The sequence below is a fragment of the Macaca nemestrina genome, chromosome 3 (assembly GCF_043159975.1).
Source record: "Macaca nemestrina isolate mMacNem1 chromosome 3, mMacNem.hap1, whole genome shotgun sequence".
In the NCBI taxonomy this organism is placed as follows: Eukaryota; Metazoa; Chordata; class Mammalia; order Primates; family Cercopithecidae; genus Macaca; species Macaca nemestrina.
In genome coordinates this window covers 170805466-170830134 of record NC_092127.1, presented here as the reverse complement: position 1 = coordinate 170830134, position 24669 = coordinate 170805466, and the positions used below count along the sequence as shown (strand labels likewise).

Genomic DNA, 24669 nt, shown 5'->3' with positions numbered 1-24669 from the left:
CAAGCATGTGCCACGGACTTAGCATTTCAGCTCAATTGCTGTCTTTCTCATTCCCTCTCTTCTCACTTCTCAACCTGAGAAGAGTTCTTGGCCACTTGTTCCTTCACCCTTCCCACCCAGGTCCTGCCGCCCTCCTCTTCTAACCCTTCCCCGCAAGACTACTGCTACCCTCCACCCTGGTAGGAAGCTGAGTGCAGGTGTAAGAAGGGTTGGGGTCCTTGCACCTGCATCTCTGGTCGAGGCCTGGCAACAGCGGCTGTCCTCACCCTAAGCTGAGTGCATGAGGCCGGGCTCAGTGGCTCACGCCTGTAATCCCAGCACTTTGGGAGGCCGAGGTGGGTGGAACACCTGAGGTCAGGAGTTCGAGACCACCCTGGCCAACATGGTGAAACCAAAAATACAAAATTCTCTACTAAAAATACAAAAATTAGCCAGGCATGGTGGCATGTGCCTGTAGTCCCAGCTACTTGGGAGGCTGAGCAGGAGAACTGCTTGAACCTGGGAGGTAGAGGTTGCAGTGAGCTGAGATTGTGCCACTGTACTCCAGGCTGGGTGAAAGAGTGAGACTCTGTCTCAAAAAAAAAAAAAAAAAAAAAAAAATTGACTTGGCGGGGGCCAGCCTCTTACCACCTGTGATCCAAGTACCTAGCACATCTTCATGCAGAGGTTGCAATATCCTTGGGGTTGCCCATCTGCTATGGGCTGGGACAACTGACTCATGGAAAGTGGAGAGCCTGACTTGACTTTCCAGCCCCTCACTAAGGTGTGGTGCATGCGGGCTGGTGAGAGGGGGAACATGGCAGCTGTCAGGCTCAAGTGCATATGGACCTTCCAAGTGCCACGGCAGGACCCAGAGCATCTGGGAGAGTCTGAACTTATCCTAAATGTATTTTTGGACCCTTTGGGCCACTCTGTGCCTGGGAGAACCCTTTCTTTCTCCTTTTAGCTTCTCTGAGTCTGGCTTGTGTTCATTTCTTCTGACCAGCTTGAGGCACCATCTGGGGTCAAGCCATAAAGTACGAATGGTGTGATGTCAGGGATTCTGACAGGAGCTCAATGTTCTAATATTTACATCTAGAACTGGCATTGAACAAGATAAAGATGAACAGTAAAATTCATGCCAGTAATTTAAAATCTTCATTTAGATCAATATTAAATAGTGAATTAAAAAACCACCATGACATGTTGAGAGAGAAAGAGAGATCTTGGAAGAAAGAGAATATTTTGTATTTTAGGACCTTAGTACCTTTAATCATTTTAATGGCACTTTTTTCCTGCTCTTTGAACAAGGGCCCCCACATTTTTATTTTTTATCAGGCCCCACAAATTGTATATGTGGTTCTGCCTAGGCCTGCTTTTGCTGATGGCTCCCCACTACATCCTCAGTCTGGATTCTGCATCTTCTCGACAGACCTGCTGCATCTGGGGGGTTTGCAGGCAACTCAAGCTCAACATGTTCTCACCTGACGTCATCCCTCAAGCGTGCTTCTCCCTTTACATTTCCTTGTTTTGTTTTCTTTCTTTCTTTCTTTCTTTCTCTTTTTCTTTCTTTCTTTCTTTCTTTCTTCCTTCCTTCCTTCTTTCCTTCCTTCCTTCCTTCCTTTCTTCCTTCCTTTCTTCCTTTCTTTCTTTCTTCCTTCCTTTCTTTCTTTCCTTTCTTTCTCTTTCCTTCCTTCCCTTCCTTCCTTCCTTCCTTCCTTCCTTCCTTCCTTCCTTCCTTCCTTCCTTCCTTCTCTTTCTTTCTTTCTCTCTCTCTTTCTTTCTTTTCTTTCTTTCCTTCCTTCCTTCCTTCCTTCCTTCCTTCCTTCCTTCCTTCCTTCTTTCTTTCTCTCTCTCTCTCTCTTTCTTTTCTTTCTTTCTTTCCTTCCTTCCTTCCTTCCTTCCTTCCTTCCTTCCTTCCTTCCTTCCTTCCTTCCTTCCTCTTTCCTTCCTTTCTTTCCTTTCTTTCTTTCTTTTTATTTTTTTTTCAGGGTCTTACTCTGTCACCCAGGCTGGAGTGCAGTGGTGCGATCATGGCTCACTGCAGCCTCCAACTCCCAGGGACAGGTGAGCCCCCTCCCTCTGCCTACTGGGTAGCTGGGACTATAGGCATGCATCACCACACCTGGCTTTCCTTCCTTTACCTCCCTACCTCCCTCTCTTTCTTTCTCTCTCTCTTTCTCTTTCTTTCTTTCTTTCTTTCTTTCTTTCTTTCTTTCTTTCTTTCTTTCTTTCTTTCTTTCTTTCTTTCTTTCTCTTCTTTCTTTTCTTTCTTTCTTTTTCTCTCTTTCTCTCTTTCTCTCTTTCTCTCCTTCTTTCTTATTGTTTTTGTGGAGACAGGGTTTCACCATGTTGCCCAGGCTGGTCTTGAACTCCTGGGCTCAAGCGATTTGCCTGCCTCAGCCTCCCCAAATGCTGGGATTATAGACGTAAGCCACTGTGCTTGGCCTAGTTCCATGTTTTCTTAATGAAATGTCATCTAGACACTCTTTTGTAACAGAGTAGTTGCTAAATTGTTGAATGAATGAATGACATTGTAGAAACATTTTCATTTTTCTCTGTTCTTTCACAGTAAAAGGAAGAACTAAGTCTTCCTGGGCAATTAGGAAAAGGCTATTGGAGGAGGTAATATATGATCGGTGGTTTTAAGAATGAACAGGTCTTTCAGGCAGCATGCATGATACGTTTCTAGTGATATCTGGGGGACTAGAGGTTATTTCTGAGCACAGGCTTGTCATGGAGAAGAAAAGGGGAAGGAGAAGAAGCAGGAACAAAAATTCTTCCACTGCCAGAAACATAAAACATAATGGAAATTAATGAGTTGTAAAATAATTCCTGTATGAAAAATTTTTTGCAAAGTGGTCACATGACACTTTTTAAAGCTTCATGCTTGTTTGGTTAAGATCCCTACATATAAAAGTCATATCCAAGTAAATCCATGTCTCCCCAAAGTTTTCAGTCATGTAACACATTTGATTAAGACTCTTCCATATTCACATAATGCTTTTCCCAGTGTCTTATAGATAACCCATCCTTCATCTAGGTATCAGAGGTTGGGATTCAACACCTCAAACAGAGAAAGAAGAGATGGTGTGGAAGCACCATGTGAAGCCATCTGGTAAAATGTAGCATTAACATCGGAGACCATTAATGGCATATACTATATCACAATTTTATCAACAGTAAATATGAAATCTGAGATAAAGTTGTTAGCCCAAACTAAATTTTAAACTTTATTAACAGCAGAGCAAGAGTTCTTTCCTGTTAAAAACAGAAACATATAATCTTGGTAAAGTCAAGACAGATATGATCCTCAATTACCTTTGTGTCAAGCAGTTATTTGCATTGCTATAAAGGAGTACCTGAGACCAGGTAATTTACAAAGAAAAGAGGTTTCACTGAATCATGATTCTGCAGGTTGTACAAGCATGGCACCAGCACCTGCTCAGGTTCTGGGGAGGCCTCAGGGAGCTTTTACTTATGATACAAGGTGAAGCAGGAACAGGCCTGTCACATGGCAAGAGAGGGAGCAAGAGAGAGTGTGGAAGGGCTACACACTCTCAAACAACCAGAACTCGTGTGAACTCACACATCACCAAGGGGATGGGACCAAGCCTTTCATGAGGAACCCAGCCCCGCAATCCAAACACCTCCTACCACATCCACCTCCAACACTGGAGAAAATATTTCAACGTGGGATTTGGAGGGGACATCCAAACTGTATAACCTTAAAATAAAGCAGGTAACTCTCTAGTAATTCCTCAAGTCTTCATATCTTGATTCCACTATTTCAGGTCTAGGCCAAAACATCTGAACTGTCTGTTAGAAGTGCTAGTACTTAAACGTCATCCCAGACCCACTAAACTAGAATCTTTAGGGGACGAGCTGAGAAAACTGCATTTTAAATCAGCCCTCTGCCCCATCCTAGGTGACCTGTTATGTACTCCAGGTCTTAGGAAAACCCAAATTCCAACATAAATACAAGAATTTTAGATCCTCAAATAAAATAGCTTTTCATTTCTCTTGAATATTATCGGGAAAATGAGAAGTTCTAGCTAAGTGAATTTTCCAGAAGAATTTAATTTCATAAGTCCCAAAACTTTGAAATATTTAAAGCATTGTAATGAAAATCCTTCTAAACTGTATTATATAATGCTCCATCTTCTCAAACAAAATATATTGTACAAACTGGATATTTTTATTAGTGACTCAGGATCATTATTACAAATATCCATTACTGTAAGAATAGCTGAAGAAGTTGTTCAAGTCTGTAAAACTGCAATCCTATGCTAAATGGCTGCAGCCAGCTGTGTTTTATGGTGAGACAGTTGCTTTTTTGTGTTTTGTTTAAATAATTTTCCTGTTTTTTCCTTTGCTGTCAAGTCACTTTTATTAATGGTACCACTATTTTTTTCTACTTTCCGCTTTTCTCTTTAATAACCTACGAGAAAGCATAAGCACTCTTTATGAGTAAAGTTCTTGTGTGGGTGGAAGGATCCCTTGGGATGTTTTCAGGTGTTATAAACTGCAGTTCAGATTGGCTGAAACAATGAGGGAATTCATTATTTCACATGCAAAGAACCTCTGCTTTGTATAGTTGAAATCAAATTATATATACAAGTCTTATCCTGTTTTTTCCACTTATTATAACAGACTATTTTCCTATCATTAAAATCCTGTATAAATATTCTCCTACATAGCATTTCACCATATTAATGAAATCAACAAGTATTTGCTGAGCATCTTCTACGTGTCAAGTACAGGAAGGTGGTGGAGATGAGATGGAGAGCAAGAACAGCCCAAGTCCCTGGTGTCCTGGGGCTGCCAGGTTAGTGGGAATGTGCCATCATTTATTTCACCATTATATTGTTTCTGAGAGTTGTTTTGCAATGATAAATAACTTTCTGATAAACATCTTTACTTAAATTTTGGTCTATTTCCACAAGAGCCATTTCTAAAAGTGTAAGTACTGGGTTATTGTAAATTTCTATATTTTTTCAAGACTTTCCTTATTGTGGTAAAATATAAAATAAATAATATAATATTGACAATTTAAACTATTTTTAAGTGTACAATTTAGTGGCCTTAGATACATTTGCAATGTTGGGCAACTATCACTATTATCCATCTCCAGAACTTTTTCATCATCCCAAACCGAACTTCTAACTGTTAACAGTAACTTCCATTCCCTCCTCCCCCAACCTTGGCGACCACTATTCTACTTTCTTTCTCTAGAAATTTGACTATTCTAGGCACCTCATTGTATTAGTCTTTTCTCATGCTGCTAATAAAGACATACCTGAGACTGGGTAATTTATAAAGAGAAAGAGGTTTAATGGACTCACAGTCTCACATGGCTGGGGAAGCCTCACAATCATGGCAGAAGGTGAAGGAGCAGCAAAGGCACATCTTATATGGTGGCAGGCAAGAGAAGAATGAGGACCAAGTGAAAAGGATTTCTCCTTATAAAACCATCAGCTCTCATGAGACTTACTCACTACCATGAGAACAGTATGGGGGAACTGCCCCCATGATTCAATGATCTCCCACCAAGTCTCTCCCACAACACATGGGAATTATGGGAGCTACAATTTAAGATGAGATTTGGGTGGGGACACAGCCAAACAATATCACTCCTATAAGTGGAATCATATAATATTTATCCTTTTGTGTTTGGCTTTTTTCACTTACCATAATGTTTCTCAAGGCTCATACATGTTGTAGCATGTATCCGAATTTTATTCCTTTTTAAGACTGAATAATATGCCATCGTGTATATATCTAAATCTATACATTTCATTTATCAATTCAACTGTTGATGGTCATTTGAGTGGTTTCTACCTTTTGGCTATTCCGAATATCTTATATTTTTTAATGACTGTGTAAAATGGATTGTACACATTTAGGTTTACTGATAGTATATGGGTATTTCTGTTTCAGTTCATATGCCATAATTATATTTTTTAACCTTGTTAATAGGAGAAAAAAATCTTATTGTCTTAATTGGCACTTCATTAATTAGTCAAGTAGATCATTTTTCAACTGCTTATATTTATACTTTTGTGGAATGTTTGTTTATATTTTTACCTTTTTAGGCATCAGAATCTTAAGGTTTTTCTTATTGTAAGAGCTTTTTTAAATATAAAAAATTCTTCCATTGTCAAACGGATTGCACATATTTTTCCACTTTATTTTAGCATTTTCATTTTGAGCTTCTTTTCAATATGGAGAATGTTTTTCATTTTAATGGAGTCAAATTTATCAGTTTGTAAATTATATAATTTATTTTAAGCTTAGAAAATTCTTTCTCATCAAGATTATATTTCTTTATCAAATTTTTGCATTCAACATTTTACCCATCTGGAGTTCGATATATGGTGTAAGATGATCTCCATTTATTTATTTTCTTAAAAACTAAGCAATATCTATGGATACTTTTTAGTGCTAGTCTTAACCTTTCTGCTACACTGGACACTGCCAACCACTCCCATTGAGAGTATGTCTACCTTCTCGTTGCTCACTCTCTCCTGGTTCTCCTTCTACACTCTTGTTACTGATTTTCAGGCTCCTTCATTCTAACTTTCTCTGCCTGCTCCTAAGATGGATTTCAACCCTCTAATCTTCTCTTTGTACATTCTCTCTCGCTCAGTAACCTGCCACTTGATCACAATTCCAGCTTCCACCCATACACCCATATGTGAATGACATCCCCCCCCTTTTTTTTTGGCAGAAACTCCTACTTGGGTTTTGAATCTATGTGTTCAGTCATTGATTTGTTCAATATCCACCAAATAGTAATCGAATGCCTATGCTACCAGGCACTGTTCTAGGCTCAGGGGATAAAATGGCTAACCTCGTGGAACTCACACTCTCCTGGGAGAGACTGACAATATTATAAACACAAGCAATCTATAATATTTTAGGTAGTGATAAGGGTTATGGAGGAGGCCAATGCAGGCATGGAAGTTAAGAAGCAACTGTGGGTGGATGTGAGGGTTACAATTTTAAAGTGAGTTGTCAGACAAGACGCCACTGAGAAGGGACATCTCTGCAAAGAGCTGAAGGAGAAAGATGAGAAAGTAACTGTTGTGAATATTTGTTCAAAGAACATTCTAGACAGAAGGAAAAGCAAATGCAAAATCCCTGAGGAAAGGTTGTGCCTAGTTTATTCTAGGACGGGTGATGAGACTGAATGGCTCCAGCAGACTGAATGAGAAGGAGAACAATAGGAAATGAGGTCAGAAAGGTAACTGGGGCCAGATCATGCAGGGGCCTGTTGATCATTATTGCTTTTACTCCAACTTGTTTAAAGGTTTTAAAGAGAGAACTAACATGACCTTTTTCAGATGCATCAGAAACAGACACTGGAGGGCACAGGCAAAACAGGGAAAGCATTTAAGAGAAAATCGCAACAACCCAGGGAAGAATTAATGTTTTCTTGTACCAGAGTGGTAGCTGTAAGGTGGTAAGAAAAGATCAGATGATTTTTCTATTTCATTGATAGAATCAACAGGATTTGGTGAATGTGAAGAAGGATAGAGCAGTCATTGACTAAGATGGGGACTATCAGGAGAAGTAGGTTTTGGGGAAAATATCAGGAGCATGGTTTTTGAGTATGTGAATTTGAGATGTTTATTATCTATCCAAGTAGAACTATCAGTATGAGTCTGGAGTTCACAAGATAGCTCTAAGCTGGAGTAATGGGTTTGGTAGTCATTAAGATAGAGTGATATGGTGGTTAATTTTAATATGACTGGGCCACAAGGTGCCCAGATATTTGGTTAAACATTAGCATTGGAATTGGTAGACTGAGTAAAGCAGGCTGCTCTCCCAAATATGGCTGGGCTTCACCCAATCTGTCCAGGTCCTGAATAGAATGAAAAGGTGAGGAAAAGGAGATTCACTCCCTCTCTGCACGACTGCTTGAGCAGAGACATCAGTTTTCTCCTGCCCTCAGACTAAGCCACACCACTGGCTCTCCTGGGTCTCTGGCTTGTCAACTACAGATTATGGGACTTTTTAGCTTCCAAAATCATGTGGCCAATTTCTTACACCGAATCTCTGTCTCTCTGTATTACATTTAAATGCTTACTGCACTTTTGCTCCTGCACATGTACTAAGGACATGTGCAACTAAACATAACCCAAATTCAATAGACTCTTCTGTGTTATTCTTCACTTGTATGTGTAGAACCACCATTTTCATAGAACAGGAATGAACACTGAGAGGAAAGAGTAAACTGTTACATAGGTTTAAGTTTCTACATGGTTATTAAAATTTTACAGCAAAGTTAGCTTTGAGCTCCCTGGCAGCCAAAAAATAAATGCCATTTATCAAATTCTCAGAAGCTCTTTTGCTGTATGTAATTTCTTTCTTCTACTTTATAACAGTAAGCAGCTAGCTTTTCCAAAGATCCTGTCCCACCCATTTCTTCTCCTGTTGGTACACATTAATGTAGGTTTCTTTCATCTGTCTAACCACATTGCTTATTATATAGAAATAGGCTTTTAGGTTTATATCTTTCGGATAATATGGTGTACTAGGTGCTTTCCAAGTGGTTCAGTATTAAAATACACAAACAGTGGCTGGGTGTGGTGTCTCACACGTGTAATACCAGCACTTTGGGAGGCAGAGGTAGGTAGATTGCTTGGGTCCTGGAGTTTGAGACCCTGTCTCTACAAAAAATAAACAAAAATTAGCTGGGCTGTCATGGTGCGTGCCTGTAGTCCTGGCTACTTGGGAGGCTGAGGAGGTGGGAGGATTGCTTGAGCCCAAGAGGTTGAGGCTGCAGTGAGCTGAGACTGTGCCATTGCACTCCAGTCTGGATGACAGAGCAAGCCTTCGTGTCAAAATAACACACACACACACACAGACACACGTGCCTCATGCACACACACATGCATACAGACACACGGGCCTCATGATGCCAAGAAAGATCTATTATCCAATTATTTACATGAAAATGTTGAACACAATATGGCTGTTCTTCAAAGACTGCATATTTACTCTTCTGTAAGAAAGTTTTCACTTTATATATTTAAAAAGGTTCAGATATTACTTCTGATTAGGATGTCTTTCCTTCCTCTTTCTCTGGTTAACCTTTAATTTGGTAATACCTTCCTGACCTTCAAAGTCATCTCAACTGCTCTTTCCTCTAAGAAATCTTCCCTAGTGCCCCAGTTGGACTGTGGTTATGTAGCATTCTATTTTTACCCTGATTATCACGTTTTTACTGTAAATACTTGTTAATCTGTCTCCATCATTAGATGGAACATTTCTTGTGAGCAGGCGATCTGTCTCTTTAACCTCAGATGCCCAGCAAGTGACTGGCATTAGTAGTAACTTGATACATATATGATGAAAGATTAATGCCCTTTGCAAATGAAAGAGCTTTCATTTCAAATTACCACACAGATAAATGAAGATCCTCTTGCTGTTGGGTGAACCACTAAATCCATATCATGCCAACTTTAAATCCTAAATCCATTTCTCAGGTTTTAGGGTCGCCCAGACATAATTACATCTGCAACATTTGGTTGGCTCTAAGAGGAAGTAACCTTTTCATTATTTTTATAGCCAGCTTACGTTAGTAGAAAGTTTTTTTGGGGGATTGTACGTAGATTACCATTGGTGGTTAAACCGTATTCTCTGGCACTCTACAATTTGATTGGCTGCTATATGCCAGGTACAGGATCAGATACTGTAAGTATCTCATTGAAGCCTCAAGGCAGTCTTGAGATTTAGGTTTATTGCTTTACTTAGGCATTTTGTGGGTCGTATCATGCCCTCTCCCAAATTCATATGTTGAAGTCCTAATTCCCTGTACCTCAGAGTGTGACTGTATTTGGAGATAGTTTATTTACAGAGGTAATCAAGTTAAAATGAGGTCATTAGGGTGGGTCCTAATTCAGTATAGCTGGTGTCCTTATATTAATAAAATGGGGAAATTGGGGCCCGGTGCAGTGGCTCACACCTGTAATCCCAGCACTTTGGGAGGCTGAGGCAGGTGGATCGCTTGAGCCCAGGAGCTCCAAAGAACCTGGGCAACATGGTGAAACCTCATCTCCACAAAAAATAGAAAAATTAGCCAGGCATGGTGGCACATGCCTGTAGTCCCAATTACTCTGGAGGCTGAGGTGGGAGGATTGCCTGAACCAAGAGGGGTTGAGGCTGCAGTGAGCCGTGACTGTGCCACTGCACTCCAGCTTGAGTGAGACCATCTCAAAAAAAAAAAAAAAAAGAAAGAAAGAAAGAAAAAGAAAAGGGAGAAATTTAGAGACAGACATGCAGGAAGATGATGAGAGGAGATGTAGGGAGTAGATGTTCATCTACAAACCCAGAAGAGAGGCCTGTACAGATAGATCCCTTGCATACAGTCCTCAGAAGGAACCAATTCTGCTGACACCTGGATTTGGAGTTGTAGCTGCAGAGCTGTGAGACAATAAATTTCTGCTGGTTAAGCCGCCCAGTCTGTGGAACTTTTATGGCAGCCTGTGATGGTTAATTTTAGGTGTTGACTTGATTGAACTAAGGGACACCTAGATAGCTGGTAAGGCATTAATTATTTCTGGGCTTGTCTGTGAGGGTGGTTCCAGAGGAGACTGGTATGTGAGTTGGTGGATTGTGTGGAAAAGATCCACCCTCAATGTGAGCAGGCACCATCCAATCACTTAGGGGCCTGGATGAAACAAAAAGGGAAGGAAAGGGCAAATTCTCTTTCTTTCTTTTCTAGAGCTGGGACACCCTTCTTCTGCTGCCCTTGGACACCACAACTTCAGGTTTCCCAGCCGTTAGACTCTGGGACTGGCACTAGCACCCCCCAATCCCTCAGGTTCACAGGCCTTCAGCCTCAGATTGAGTTACACCATTGACTTCTCTGGTTCTGAGGCTTTCAGATGTGGACTGAGCCATGCTACCAGCTTTCCTGGGTCTTCAGATTGTGGAGGGCCTGTCATGGGATTTCTCAGCCTCCATAATGGCATGAGCCAATTCCTCTAATAAATACCCTCTTATACATCCATCTATCCATCCATCCCATTGGTTCTGTCTCTGGAGAATTCTAATACACAAGCCTAGCAAACTAATGCAGACATGTAATTCCTTTCTTAATAGCAAAGAGAGTGGACTGATCCCAGGGTTGAATGGTTCCAAATACGTTTTCTTTTACTAAGAAATGATCTCCTTAACACTCAAACTTCAGGTGCAAAAGATGTAAACTCAAGCTACTGAATTCCCTTTCATAAACTTACTTTTCGGCTATTAAACTAAACCGTATTTGCTATTTAAATGCTTATTTTGTACTACAGTATTTCTATGAGTAGTGATGTCTATAAATGTGTACCTTGCTGTGAGAAGTATAAGTTTTTGTTTTTTTTTTCTGAGACAGAGTATCACTCTGTTGCCCAGGCTGGAGTGCAATGGTACGATCTTGGCTTGCCACAACCTCCATCTCCCAAGTTCAAATGATTCTCCTGCCTCAGCCTCCTGATAGCTGGGACTACAGGCGCGCACCACCATGCTCAGCTATCAAGTTCTTTTATTAGTGCATGGAGGATGAGACAGAAAGGGTATGTCTGGGGAAACTGTAAACAATCTAATTGCTTTCAATGTTGTCTATGTGCTGGTGACTCCTAAATCTAAATCTCCAGCTTGGGCTTTTCCTCTGAATTCCTGGCCTCTATGTCCAAGTACTCACTGACATTTCCACCTGGATGCCTATTAGGTATCTCAAAGTGAACATATGCAAAACTGAGTTTCTGCTGTCCTTCTGCCATCACTTGCTCTTCTCAGTCTTCCACATTTTGGTTGATGGCAACTCCATTCTTCCAGTTGCTTAAAGTAAACATTTCAGTGTTATCCTTGACTTTCTCCTCTCACACGATGTATTCAGTTGGTCTATAAATCCCACTGAGGCTGGGTGCAGTGGCTCACACCTATAATTCCAGCACTTTGGGAGATGGAGGCGGGAGGATTACTTGATCCCAGGAGTTGGATACCAGCCTAGGCAACATGATGAGACTCCTATCTCTACAAAAAAAATACGAAAATTAGCTGGTTGTGGTGGCACAAGCCTGTGGTCTCAGCTACTCAGGAGGCTAACATGGGAAGGATCGATTGAGCCCAAGAAGTCAAGGCTGCAGTGAGCCATGATTGTGCCACTGTACTCCAGCCTCGGTGACGGGGCGAGACCCTGTCTTAAGTAAATAAATAAATAAATAAATAAATAAATAAATAAATATCAATCCTGTTGATTCTACCTTCAGAATTTACCAAGAATTCCACTCCCCGCACTGGTTTTTTTTTTTTTTTTTTGAGATGGAGTCTCGCTCTATCACCTAGGCTGGAGTGCAGTGGCGGGATCTCAGCTCACCGCAACCTCTGCCTCCCAGGTTCACACCATTCTCCTGCCTCAGTCTCCCGAGTAGCTGGGACGACAGGTGCCCACCACCACGCCCAGCTAATTTTTTGTATTTTTAGTAGAGACGGGGTTTCACTGTATTAGCCGGGATAGTCTTGACCTCCTGACCTCATGATCCACCTGCCTCAGCCTCCCAAAGTGCTGGGATTACAGGCGTGTGCCAGCACGCCTGGCCAAGAAACAACTTTTAAAATCTGATCTTCTTTCGTATTTACAATAACGCTCTGGGAATGTGCTCCTCTGTAATTGAAACCTCCACATTTCCAGACTTCCTGTTTTCCTTCGTTTCCATGTCAGAAGGCTTGTCCTCAAACTCTCTTTTAATTATTATTCTTCCTCATTGAAAACACATTCTGAAACACCTTTGTGTAAATATAAACACATCAAGACAAATGCCTGATTTTACCAGTTCCTGGCAACTATATTATGTGAAATATGGGATCATTTACAAACTTACTTGACATTAAATTTTGAGGTAGAATATCTTGAAATAAACTATTTTCTTAAAATGATTTAACTATATACCAGAGACTGTGGAACCAGCATTTCATGGTGACAGATACTTTTAAACAATTAAAAAGCATAAATAAATAAAAGAAATATCTATCTTTTTGGTGCTATTGTATGCCTGTGAGGTCCTTGGATTCTGGACTAGAAATTATCTTACTCATTTTTGATCTTAGCACCTAATATAGCACCTGACCCTAAAATGCATTCAATATTTGATGTATAAACACAAAGGGCTTTTCTTAGTTCACAATGCCTTGGTTCTCCTATGTCTTTGCCATTATCATAAAGTTGAACCCAGTTTACGTGCCTCCCTGGATTTACCTGGTAATAGTTTGATGTTGAATGCTACTATTACTATCCAGGAACTTTACACCGTAACAGCATCCTTACAGGTTGCAGAAGGGATGTTTCAATCTTTCTTGGAGTGTGGCTTGTTGAGCTCTGTGGCTGCCTCGGTGGTAGGGGCCAAGATGTGATGGTCCCCTTGCTCCAGGTCTCTCATGCTGCCTTTGGGCACAACTTTAATAATGCCTGGTTAATGCCTTGAATCTCCAGCCTTTTTTTTTTCCCCCTGGGGCTTCCCTTTTGTTACAGAGGTGGTAGACGCTCCTGGGAAACTGCAGGCTGCAGGTGGACAGTGGGGAGTGCTCCTGGCACCCATTCACTTGCTGGCTCAGCTCATGCATGTATAATGCCACTGCTGTTCAGGGATCTGGCTTCTCTGGCAGCTGCCTGGAGCGGCAGGTGGCATGACTGAAAAGTGCGGGGGAGTTTGCACCTCCTGCAGAAACCTTTGACTGATGGGAGCCAAAAGTTCCATTTTTCTCCCTTCTTCTCACACTGTTCCAAAACAGAGTGGTCTCCACTATGGAGACATCGTGAGAGACTGAGCAGCCAGCTCAGTGGTGTATCGCCTTGATATTTTTCTGCCTCCTTCTGTGCGTGGCTCATGTCTTCTCCTCACTTTTGCTTCCCCGGGGTTGAAGGAATTGTTGAAGGAAATCCTACTCCCTAAGGAATTGTTATATGAGCCTTTGCATCAGGTCTGTTTTCTGGAGAACCTTCGAATGTCACTTTAGGCATGTAAAGTGCCTAAAGATTGGCCCTGTAAAGATTTCTGTGTGTGTACCTTTGTTGTATGTGCTCTTGTAGATTGTTCAAGTGTCCTTTTTTTCTACTTTCCTTTTTTGCAAAATTCAACTCAAAATGAACTCTCGTTTTTCATACCCTTAAGGGTTTAAATAATAATAGCTAACTATGCACCAGGCACCTTTACAATCATTTTTACTTTACAACAACCCTCTATCTAGGTATTAGCATAAGGACCTGGTTTTACTGGAACAAAAATACAGGAGTTCTTCACCTTATGAAGGGTTTAGGCTTCAGATGGCTGTACTTATGGCCATTTTTTTTAAATACATTCAAACTTAAGGAGTTTAAATTTCCAGTCCCTGGATGGATTTTCCACAAAAGCAGAGGGAGGTAGGCAGCCCTTTGAAGCTTTTAAACAGGCCCACTTTTCTTCTCCTTGCTGATATTTGTTGCGTTGCATCTTTTTCTAAAGTAGGTGTTTTGTATACTTTAAGATTGAAAGTAGGTAATTCTTTTTTAGATAATCTCTTAAAGTGCTGTAGGGAACCCACTGGCAGCTTCCTGCCTCACAACTCACAGACACTGTATTTTTAAAATGAATTTTTAATTGACAAATATTAATTGTGTATATTTATGGGGTACAATGTTTTGAGCTGTATGTACACTGTAGAACAATTCAACTGAGCTAACATATCTATTATCTCACCGACTTAACCTTTTTTGTAGTGAGAATGTTAAAAATCTATCTTTTTAGCAATTTTGAAATAGATATTGTTAACTGTGGTTACTGTGAAGTACAATAGGTCACTAAAACATAGTCCTCCAGTCCAACAGTAACCTTGTACCTTTTGGTCAGCATCTTCCCTTTCCCCAGTCCCTCCCCCGATTCCCATTTACCAGCCTCTGGTAATCATCTTTATACTGTTTCTATGAGATGAACTTTGTTTTTAGATTCCACACATGTGGGGTCATACAGTATTTGTCGTTCTGTGCCTGGCTTATTTCACTTAGCACAATGTCCTCCAGTTCCATCTATGTTGCAGTGAATGAAGAATTTCCTTCTTTTTTAAGGCTCTATACTATTCCACTGTGTGTATATACCCTATTTTCCTTATCCATTCATCTGTTGATGGACATTTGGGTTGCTTCCATATCTTGGCTATTGTAAATAATGCTGAAATGAACATGGTAGTGCAGATATCTCATTGACATATTGATTTCAATTCCTTTGGATATATACTCAGAAGTGGGGTTGCTGGATCATACGATAATTCTATTCCTAGTTTTTTAGAAACCTCCATACCACTTTCCAAAATGGGTATCCTAATTTACATTTCCACTAACAGTATACCAGGGTTTCCTTTTCTCCACATCCTCATCAACACTTATTCATCTTTTTGATAACCATCATTTTCTCACCATTTTCAATTGTGATGATCTTTACTTTAGCTCCATCACAATTCTAGTCCTCTTTTTATGGAAAATGTCAACATTCCTACTGCTTTAGCACCTGTCAGTTATCATGTGATCAATAATATTCATGTAATACCTCAAATTAAGCAGTATAGAGCAAACATACCCTATTTAATAATATAAACGACTCACCCCACATGCCCTCTGACTGCACTGGGCTTTAGCGGGCAAAGTTGACTTGCTTCTGTTGAGTGACTTTTAAAAAACTATGTTAGCTAAGTTAAATCTACAGTTTTTGAATTCCTACCCTGGATGCAAGACATTTACAAAGACTTCCTTCCTCTGCTCCCAGAGAAAGCAGCAATAAATTTTTCCACCATCACTACACCACTTGAGGACTACCTCATGCTTTATTGGGTTTAGGGAGCAAGGGTCTTGCTAATAAGTTACTTCCACAGTGTCACTTCTATTCCTAGCGCTTTATCAAACAATTTGAGGACCCCATTTTTATGCTAGGGCTTCATTGATGGAATGGAGCCATCACATTGTCTATATCACTTGAGAGGTGTTTCCAAAGTTCTCAGCACCTCGAGTCTCTTGTTAGCGTCCGTGGACGGTCAGTGGGAAAACTTGGTACCTAACAGGGTTTCCACCAAAGGCAGCTCTCCGAGGGGCTTCACCATCAAGAGCAATCGAAACAGACTGGACCACCCTGCTGGGTCAGTCCCAACATTCCAGGGCCACGCGAGGAAGTCTAAGGCGGGAAAGAGACGATCAGTGGGAGGGCCAGGCACCGGAATTCCCCACTTCTGCGCCTCCACCCCTACTCCCGCCCCACGCCCACCGCCCTCTCCACTCACAGTCCGCCGCGCCCGCCCACGCGGTGACGTCATCTCGCGGCAGCCGGGCGCCCCGCCCAGATAGTGGGAGCCGGAAGCCGGGCATGCAGCGGCGCGCGGCGTCCCGGAACCCACGAGCCTGAGAACTCGCGCACCTGGGGGAAGCCGGCGGGAGGCAGCGGGCATGCGCAGGGCTGCGGTGGCGCAGGCGCCCTGCCGCGCTCGCCGGTCGGGAACCGGTTCTCCTAGTCGGAGCTGGCGGCGTGCTGTGGGCTGTGAGGGAGCGAGGGAAGAAGAGGGAGCTAGGGAGTCCGACTCTTGGGAAGGGCAGGCTTGCCTCTGGGATGGGGAGGAGGCAGTGCAGGGATCCTGCTGTGCGTCTGTGCAGGGCGCGTCCCAGTAGTTTGGGATTTGCAAGAAGATGCAATCAAACAACATTGGCATAGAAAGTGCGATGCGTTTGTCCTAAGCCAAGAACACGCTTAGAATGCACGCCCAGAACCAGTTCTCCCCGAGGGATGGCAACGCACCTGTGTGCCGGGCTCCGCGCAAGGGCTTTCCTTGTTCTTTTATTCTCCCGCCGCCGCTGACCACCTTGTGGGGCGGGCATGGTTGGATCCCCAATTTAAAAGTGGGGAAACTGAGGACAGATTAACCGGTCTGCACGTAACAAAGCTGAAAAGTGGTGGAATTGCTGTTTTTTTCAGGTTTGCCTGATTCTAGAGCTCAGTGCTGCCCATCAGGTGTTTGAAGTCATGATTTGGGGAAAATGGGACAGTGAAGACGTTCTGTTAAAAAAAAAAAAAAAAAAAAAGCATATCATGAGGTTTGGACATTGAGAGGTATAGGCTGGCTGTAGGAGTCGGGTAGGTGCCAAGGAAAAGGAACTCAGGGTAGATTTTGAATGGGATTTGGCGACAGGGAAGGAGAGAAAGCTTTCCGGTGGTGAGAACAAGGGGAAGGAAAGGGAAAACAAAAGCGTGGAGGTGGGAAAGGAAACATGGGGAGAAAGCGATTGCCTCATTTGGAGTCTTGTGTTTGTGTTTGGCTTGCAAATAGAAGCATCTATAATTCTAGGGTTGGGGTTTTCTTTCAAAGAAATGAATTTTCTCCTTTCTGTTCTTAGGGTTTATGCTATGATGCACAGTGACACGTACCTCTGTTTAGCAAGGTGCAGTCATTTAACAGCTGGAAACTTATATACCTGTGGCAAAGATGATCTGCGGTGGAGGGTTTATTCCTGGCCCCTGGCCTGCCTGACCTTGGTCTTTTTAGTGCTTGCCGGATCCTTAGTTCCTTTCTGGTTCCAGTAGTGAGAGGAATAAACACTTCTAACTCCAATCCAACACACTCTCAATGTCAACACCCTCACTATCTTTAAAAGAAGAAAAAAAATACGAAATCATCTTTGTTTAAAGAAGCCTGGCCCCTGTGATTTGTTAATTTGTTGTGTTTTTATACTGTTATTGCTATAACACAGTTTGCACTACACCATTTAGCAACTGATTACTACCTTGTATTAGCCTCTAATTGTTGAATGGGTGTAAATTTTATCTCCTTAAAAAGATTGTAAGATGCCTTAGTCATGGGACTGTGCTGTTTATCTCATAGCCCTGACTGCTGACTTAATTGCCTTTTTCAAGTGTTTCTCTTGCTGAACCCTCACCACTGAGTACCCTGCCTGGCATACTAGGTACTCAGTAAACATTTAATAAATGAAATGAGTCCTCCTGGAGAGCAGGAACAAGCTTGTTATTTATATTGTTCTGGTCCCCTAGCAGAATTATCTTCTCTGGTGGGCACTCAGCACTCCGGTGTGACTTCATCGCTGTGCCTTTCATCAGGGGAAAGATAATCTCCTTGTTTTGCCCTATAAAGAATTGCCACCTGAACACTATGCCCACAAGAAGTCTGCTGAGAAATAATTGTTGATAGATTGACTTAGCCTCAAAGACATCCTGGATTCTTTATAAAGCGTGCATCTGCCCCTCTACAATAAACGGTATTTGTGGTTATCTTGGCCAGGCTGCCTAAGAAATACTTTAGGAGAATGTAATTTGAGTATCTTCTTGGCTTGAGAAAGCAAACAAACAAACCAATAAACAGAATCAAACCAACAGAACCCAATAGCAAAAGGATCTTCGTGTTTAATAACCCTATCTGCAAATTTTAAACAATTTTGTGCTCCGGGAGAGAGAATGCCTCCTTGTGTGTGAATTTCCAGAGCTTTTAATTTATAGTGACATTACATTCAACACTTCCTTTTAAATTTGAAGGGAGGTGGCCTTAAAAATATGCTGGCAACTGGTTTGGATGAGAAAGATTCCGGTTCTTTCTTTATCCAAACCAATTAGACCAGGTCTGAACAGGATTTACAACAGAGAGCAGACCTTGGGTGCCCAAGAACTTTGCTTCATTCCAGGTTGGCGAACACAAGTCAAGTCTGCACCATTGTTCTGTCAGCCGGTTCAGGATACGGCACAGAGTCGATGGGATGGGATGGGGGTGGGAAGGTAATGAGTTCACGTAAATATCTGTACCTAGGAGAGTCAGAAGCTGGAGTAAATTCTCTTAAATAGGCCCTTTCAGTGGCTGCTAAATCTGGCTCATTTCCCATGAATTAGCTGTGGGACACTGGGGACAACTTAGTTCAAATTTCTGGGCCTTCGTCTCCTCATTCGTAAAATGGAGATAACGATAATTTTGGAGTTATAGCGTGTAAATGTGCAAAGCAGTTAGAACAATGCCTGGTACACTCACACATAGCACGCGCTTTATGAAATGTCTGGCAAGTAAATAAAGCGCTAACCTATTGCCCCACCTATACTGAAATTACGGGGACGCTACCGTTTTCCGACTTCGAGATTTTCCTGACCCATGCAATTACTTTTGCTGCCCTCCACGAGGCTGTAACTCGCCCTCAGGATGTGGGACGTCTGGACTCTTCTCTCCGCCCCCTTGTAGCCCCCCACTCTCCCTCGCGGTGGTGCAGTGAATGAGGGAGGGGTACACGTCCTCCTTCTTCCCCGCCCCCTATCTTCGCGGCTCGCTAAAGCGTTAGTAACCGCCCCGCCGTACTACCGTTGGTCCGGGAACGCCTCCGGGGCGGGGCTGGGGTGCCGCGCACGCGCTGTACAGCCGCGCAGCGCCTGCGCCGTGGAGGGCCTGAGGGAGGCGGGGGATTGGTATGCGAGCGAATGTGCGAGGGGAGGGAGGCGTCCCGGCGGAGCGTGGTACTACGACCAGCGCCGGCCGGAGGGGGCGGGGGGATGCGCCGCGGCGGCGGCGGCGGTGGCGGCGGCGGCGGCGCGGGCGCTGGGGCTGGTGTTTGGCGGCGCCAGAGCAGCGGATCCCGGTCTCGCCGCAGCAGCAGCGCGGGTGTCGTGCACCGCCTGAAGACGCCGTACCTTTCTACCCCCCACTTTTTTTTTTTTTTTTAATTAAATAACCGGAACCAATGAACGCAGCCGGGATCAGAGCTCCGGAGGCCGCCGGTGCCGACGGGACCAGGCTGGTGCCCGGCGGGATTCCGCGACTGAGGCGGCGGGGGCGGCCGGAGGAGTCGCCGGCGGCGGTGGCGGCGCTTCGAGGAGCGGGCGAGAGGCGTGCAGCCGGGGCGCAGCTGCGCTTTCACCCGGCTCCTCCTCGGCGCCCTCATCCCGCCTCGACTCCCGGCCCAGCCTGGGGCTGGTTGCGGCGGCGGCGCTGGGCTGCGTTGCTGGTGCTCGGGCTGCTGGTAGCCGGAGCGGCGGACGGATGCGAGCTTGTACCCCGACACCTCCGCGGGCGGCGGGCGACAGGCTCTTCCACAACTGCCGCCTCTTCTCCCGCCGCGGCGGCCGGCGATAGCCCAGCGCTCACGACAGGTGAGGGGCCGGGGGGCGGCGGGCGGGGCTCAGCCGGCCGCGGTGAGACCCCCCCATCCCGTGCAGAGGCCAGCATCTCCGCCGGACGTCCGCTATTCCACGACCTCGGCCGGGCGTGATGCGGAGCCCTGGCTGCTGTTCCGTCGCGGTTCCCTGCACTCCGGACATCTTCCCTTTTCACCCCAACACCCCACCCTCGCCGAGCCTCTCGACGGCACTGGTTCCCCTCCCTTCAGTCGGGCTCTCAGATATTCCAAGCTGAGCAATGCGGTGGTTTCTCTTTCGTGCTGCAGAAGAGCCAGCAGGATCTGCAGGGGACTGGGCTGATTTTTTTTTTTTTTTTTGAAGCTGCTGGAAAAAAGTCAGCAGCAGCACTGCGGTATTGAGTCTACCTCTGGTGCTGCCTTTGCAAAGGCAGCTGGCAGCGAGTCTCACCGGTTCAAAGCCCCGCTGAGCACAACGTCCCAGGGGAGGCTGCTAAAGACGATTCTTTGAGAGCCATAATACCTAGTGATATTAGTAGTTCCGTGTTTGTATGCAGAAATGCCTAAGTTAACTGTGCATTTTTTTGCGGGGTGGAAGGAGGCCGTTTTAAGTGATGGAAAGTGTTTGCTGGTGGGAGCATCACTGGGTGACAAAGGGTGCAGAAACCGCAGCAGGTAACCAGAAATTATACCTAAAATTTGCAAAGTGCAGCATACTCGGGGCTTGCAGCTGGCAACACAGTTCTGATAGACTGCACCAGCACCTTTTTTTTTTTTTTCTTTTTTGTAGAACGTTCTCGTAATTGAGAACTTGGAAACGTGCTTTGTAAGGTTAAGTGCAGAATTGTATCATTTTTAAAGCCTTCCGGTGTTATGTACAACTGATGGGTTGTGGTTTAAGTAAAAGTTATGATACAAGGACCCTGAAATGATTTCTTTGGGAAAAGTAATGGAGCTAAAATAATGATTTTTTTTTTTTTTTTTGTATTTCACTTAGTTTTAAAGTAGATCTGTAGGTTTCCTACAATAATTGTAAGACTAAAAAGTTTAAAGAGGCACAAGATGACCCATGATTAATTTAACCAAAGTGATAGTCCAGCGGGCGTCTGGAAGTTACGAACAGCTTCTCTGACAAGTGCTCAGAAACTGTATTCTTTAAAGCCAAGCAGTTTCTCTGGGTTCTATGATAGGATATTTACTATTCTAGAGAGAAGAAGGATGTTGGTAAACTTTAAAGGCTTTAGAGGATGTAGAGTATAGAACATAATGATCAGCATGTTTAACTTTACCCTGAAGCATATCAAGCCCTATTAAATGGAACTTGATACATCAAACCTACCAATTGGGTAACTAGGATAAAGTGATTATAAAATAATCAGCATTAGGAGCATAATATAGTTTGAGTGAGAAGATAGGCCAGACAACTTTATGCTTGAATAGTATTTATTCTCCAAATAAAAATGTGGCAAGTAACATAATAGTGAAGAATAGTGATTAAGAAAGTTGATAAGACTGTAATTTGGAGATTTAATGCCTCATGCAGGAAGGGAAGGAGCAGAAATATTTAGGTTTGTAGAAGATGTAAGAGTGGTTCTGGGTTTCTCTAGTAGAAAAATTTGGTTAATACGTAATTGGCTAATGCTCCGTCAAAAAGTAATTGGTAAAAAGGCAAGCAATTCAGAAAATTTAGTATTTACTGACTGCTAATATTTTATACTGTGTAGATCACATTAAGAAAATTGCTCAGATGAAATTTTATTTTAATAAGCTATTTACAATCCTTTTTAAGACTTAAATTTGTCTGTACTTATTTAAGGCATTGGGGGAAAAAGGTGATTCTTACTGCAAAAAAAATCCAGTGTATCACACAAAAGAGTTGTGCCATAGGGCTTTAAAATAAGTTTGCTAGAAGAATACCCTGGAATTATTTCTAATGTTCTTTTACTTTCCTTTCATCAGAATATTGATTTTTAACAAGTTAAACATTTCCACTTAAAGTTTAAATCATAAAACTACACCATATGCAAATTAAATTGTTATTTTAATAAGTTTAGTAAATACAGTCAATAGCACTCATATCTTGGTAAAGGTAAATTGAAAATCTGTGATGAAGTTAGAGAATATTGAAAATTTGTTTGAACTATATGGCCTCTATAGGGTTGTTTCCCATTCTTAAGATTGTATGAATAGTGCTTTCTTTTATGGTTCTATTTGTAAATGTTATGCAAAGCCTAGAACCTAATTTATTAGCATTAGTGTACACTTCAGGAAGTAAAACCATAGACTGAATTTACAAAATACTGTGGTGTGGTGTCATATTCTAGGCAGCGTTAATGGATAGAGATGGAGTAGAGCATCAGTAATAAGAGAACTAAACCTCACGTGAATTTGGAAAATTGAAAATTTTTGAAAGCCTTCTGAGAGAAGAATTGGTGTCTTTGGCTTCTGATTAAAGTTGTGATTTAGCAGTGAGTATTCTTAATAGCTCTGCAAAATGACAACCAAAATCACTTTTCTGTTTTCCTCTCGAGACTGGCATTTTTAATACTTAACCTTTAGAGGCTCCATAAGAATTTGCCTTTTACTAATAAAATCTATGAAACTTTCTTTTTCACTGCAGTTTGCCTCTCAAGTGTTTTATTTTAGGGATTTAGTGTACTCTAAGAATAAATTGCCTTTAAATTATCTTGTGTTTATTTGCTCAAATAAACTATTATTGCTCAAAACTATACAAATCATCCAAATAAACAGACACGTTGTCATAATGAATACAGGTTTATATTTTCTTTTCCTTTTTAGATGTTACCTTTTCAGAATTCATTGTACAAATGTTTTTGATGAGACGGAACCAATATTCATAACATTGTATGGTAAGGGTTTTAAATGACATATACAGCACTTACGTATTTAGAGCACTTACTTTGAAAGTGATTGAAATTTAAAGCAAATTAGGGATAGGTGACTGAGAGCTTGGTGATTGTGTTCTAAAGCAGTACTTTAATAACTCAAAACAATACCTTTTTTTTTTTTTTTTAATTCTTTGCCTAACAGATTTAGAGTTGATGAATTGATCCCGGTGGGGAGTGACCGATCTCATCCAGATAGGGTCCCTGAGAAATAGCTTATGAAAGCGAAACAGCAACAACAAAATGCCGAATAATTGAAATATTACATTATTTCTTATGGAATTAATTGTTTCAGAATTTTTAAAAACAAATTTTAACTGAACATATTTGCCTCTATCCTTTTAAAGAAGGAATTAAAGTAACATTCTTTAGTGCCTATATGAAGGTTTTATCTTAACTGTAGTACCTTTTCACTGATTTGGCATGTTATTAGAAATATACATCTATAAAAACATGTCTCTTAGAAGTATTAAAATCTCAATTAAAGTTTAATACATTCTTAGTTCAACATATAATACCATTTAGAATGGCCACTTTACCCAGTGCTGTTAAACACCTCTGCATTGTGGAGCTTTCATTAATTTAGATGGAAATATCTCAAATTAGCATGATTGTCTTTGGGAAAATGTTAAACGGAACTTTTAATGACATCAGTTGTATTCCTTATTTTTTTAAATTAGTAGTTGGTTTGCCTGTGGGATATATGTGTTGCTTTCAGTAATATTTTATGAATAACTTACACATGTTAGTGTTTCCATTGTGACCATAGACTCAAAGTAGATTCAGATGGCGTGAGAAACCTTTGTTCCTCTTGTGATGTTGCTCTTCCTGAACTTCTAAAGCCATCGTTTGCTGTATCCTCTTTCTCTTTCCCTTTAGTATCATTACCAGTGCTTTTCTTCACCAGTCTTTAGTCATTGCTGTAGTTGTATTATTGTTGCTAACTACAGGATTAAAGAATCTGTTCATATCCATTTGATCTAGTCAATTCTGAACATTTAAGAATTGGTAGTAATCTAATTGGTCTGGAAACATTGCATCCCTTGGTACTCTTAAGAATACCATGGCAGAACTGGCCTCTGTTGGGAATCTCATAGCACAGGAAGAATTCAGAGGGCCAGTTGGAAAAGTGGATCCAAGATTTAGCTTCCTTTTATTCTAAAGGAGGACACAGGATGATTTAGCTTGCCAAAGGCTTGCTTTGTGGCTGGATACATGCTAGTATTTTCAGATTAATTTAGACTCTTTTTGCGTAATGATATCAAGGATTTTTGATAGTGGCCTAATCATTGATGATAATTGCGGTGTGAACACTTTCACAATGATTGTCGGAGATCTGCATTTATGTAATATGATAGTTAATGTATATATTGGCTAAGCTAATAGTAAGACTAACTGCTAATAGTATGGATAGTAAGCCATTTTTTGACATTTACTGGAATTTGGACCTTACCTTGTTAAGATCTACCTAGGAATTTACTTCTGAATTGATGAGGTTTTATTAACTAAATAATTATTAAGCACAAGCAGAATAACACGAAAGAGAAGTGGGAAAGAATTAAACAAAAGAGGAAGATGTAGGTCTGACTGTTTTGGACTCAGACTAGGTAATAATAGGCACATTGATTAAACTCTTCCTGTGTGTTAGTATTGTGCTAAGTG

The 24669-nt window shown here is 41.9% G+C and overlaps 1 protein-coding gene across 4 annotated transcripts in view; it reads left to right on the top strand.

The window, feature by feature from the left end:
• Positions 1 to 19569: 19569 nt before the first annotated feature.
• LOC105487812 (stromal interaction molecule 2) overlaps positions 19570 to 24669 on the top strand; it is a 167174-nt gene continuing 162074 nt past the window's right edge. For 3 of the 4 annotated variants that reach the window (XR_011621409.1, XM_011751422.2, XM_011751421.2), the window contains exon 1: positions 19570 to 20117. Coding sequence is in view for 3 of the 4 variants with exons in the window: in XM_011751422.2 (XP_011749724.1) it covers positions 19709 to 20117 (409 nt within the window). In the remaining variant the exon portion in view is untranslated. Of the gene's footprint in view, positions 20118 to 20477; positions 20777 to 24669 lie in introns of those variants that run through there. The other variant, XM_011751424.3, reaches the window with a different exon arrangement.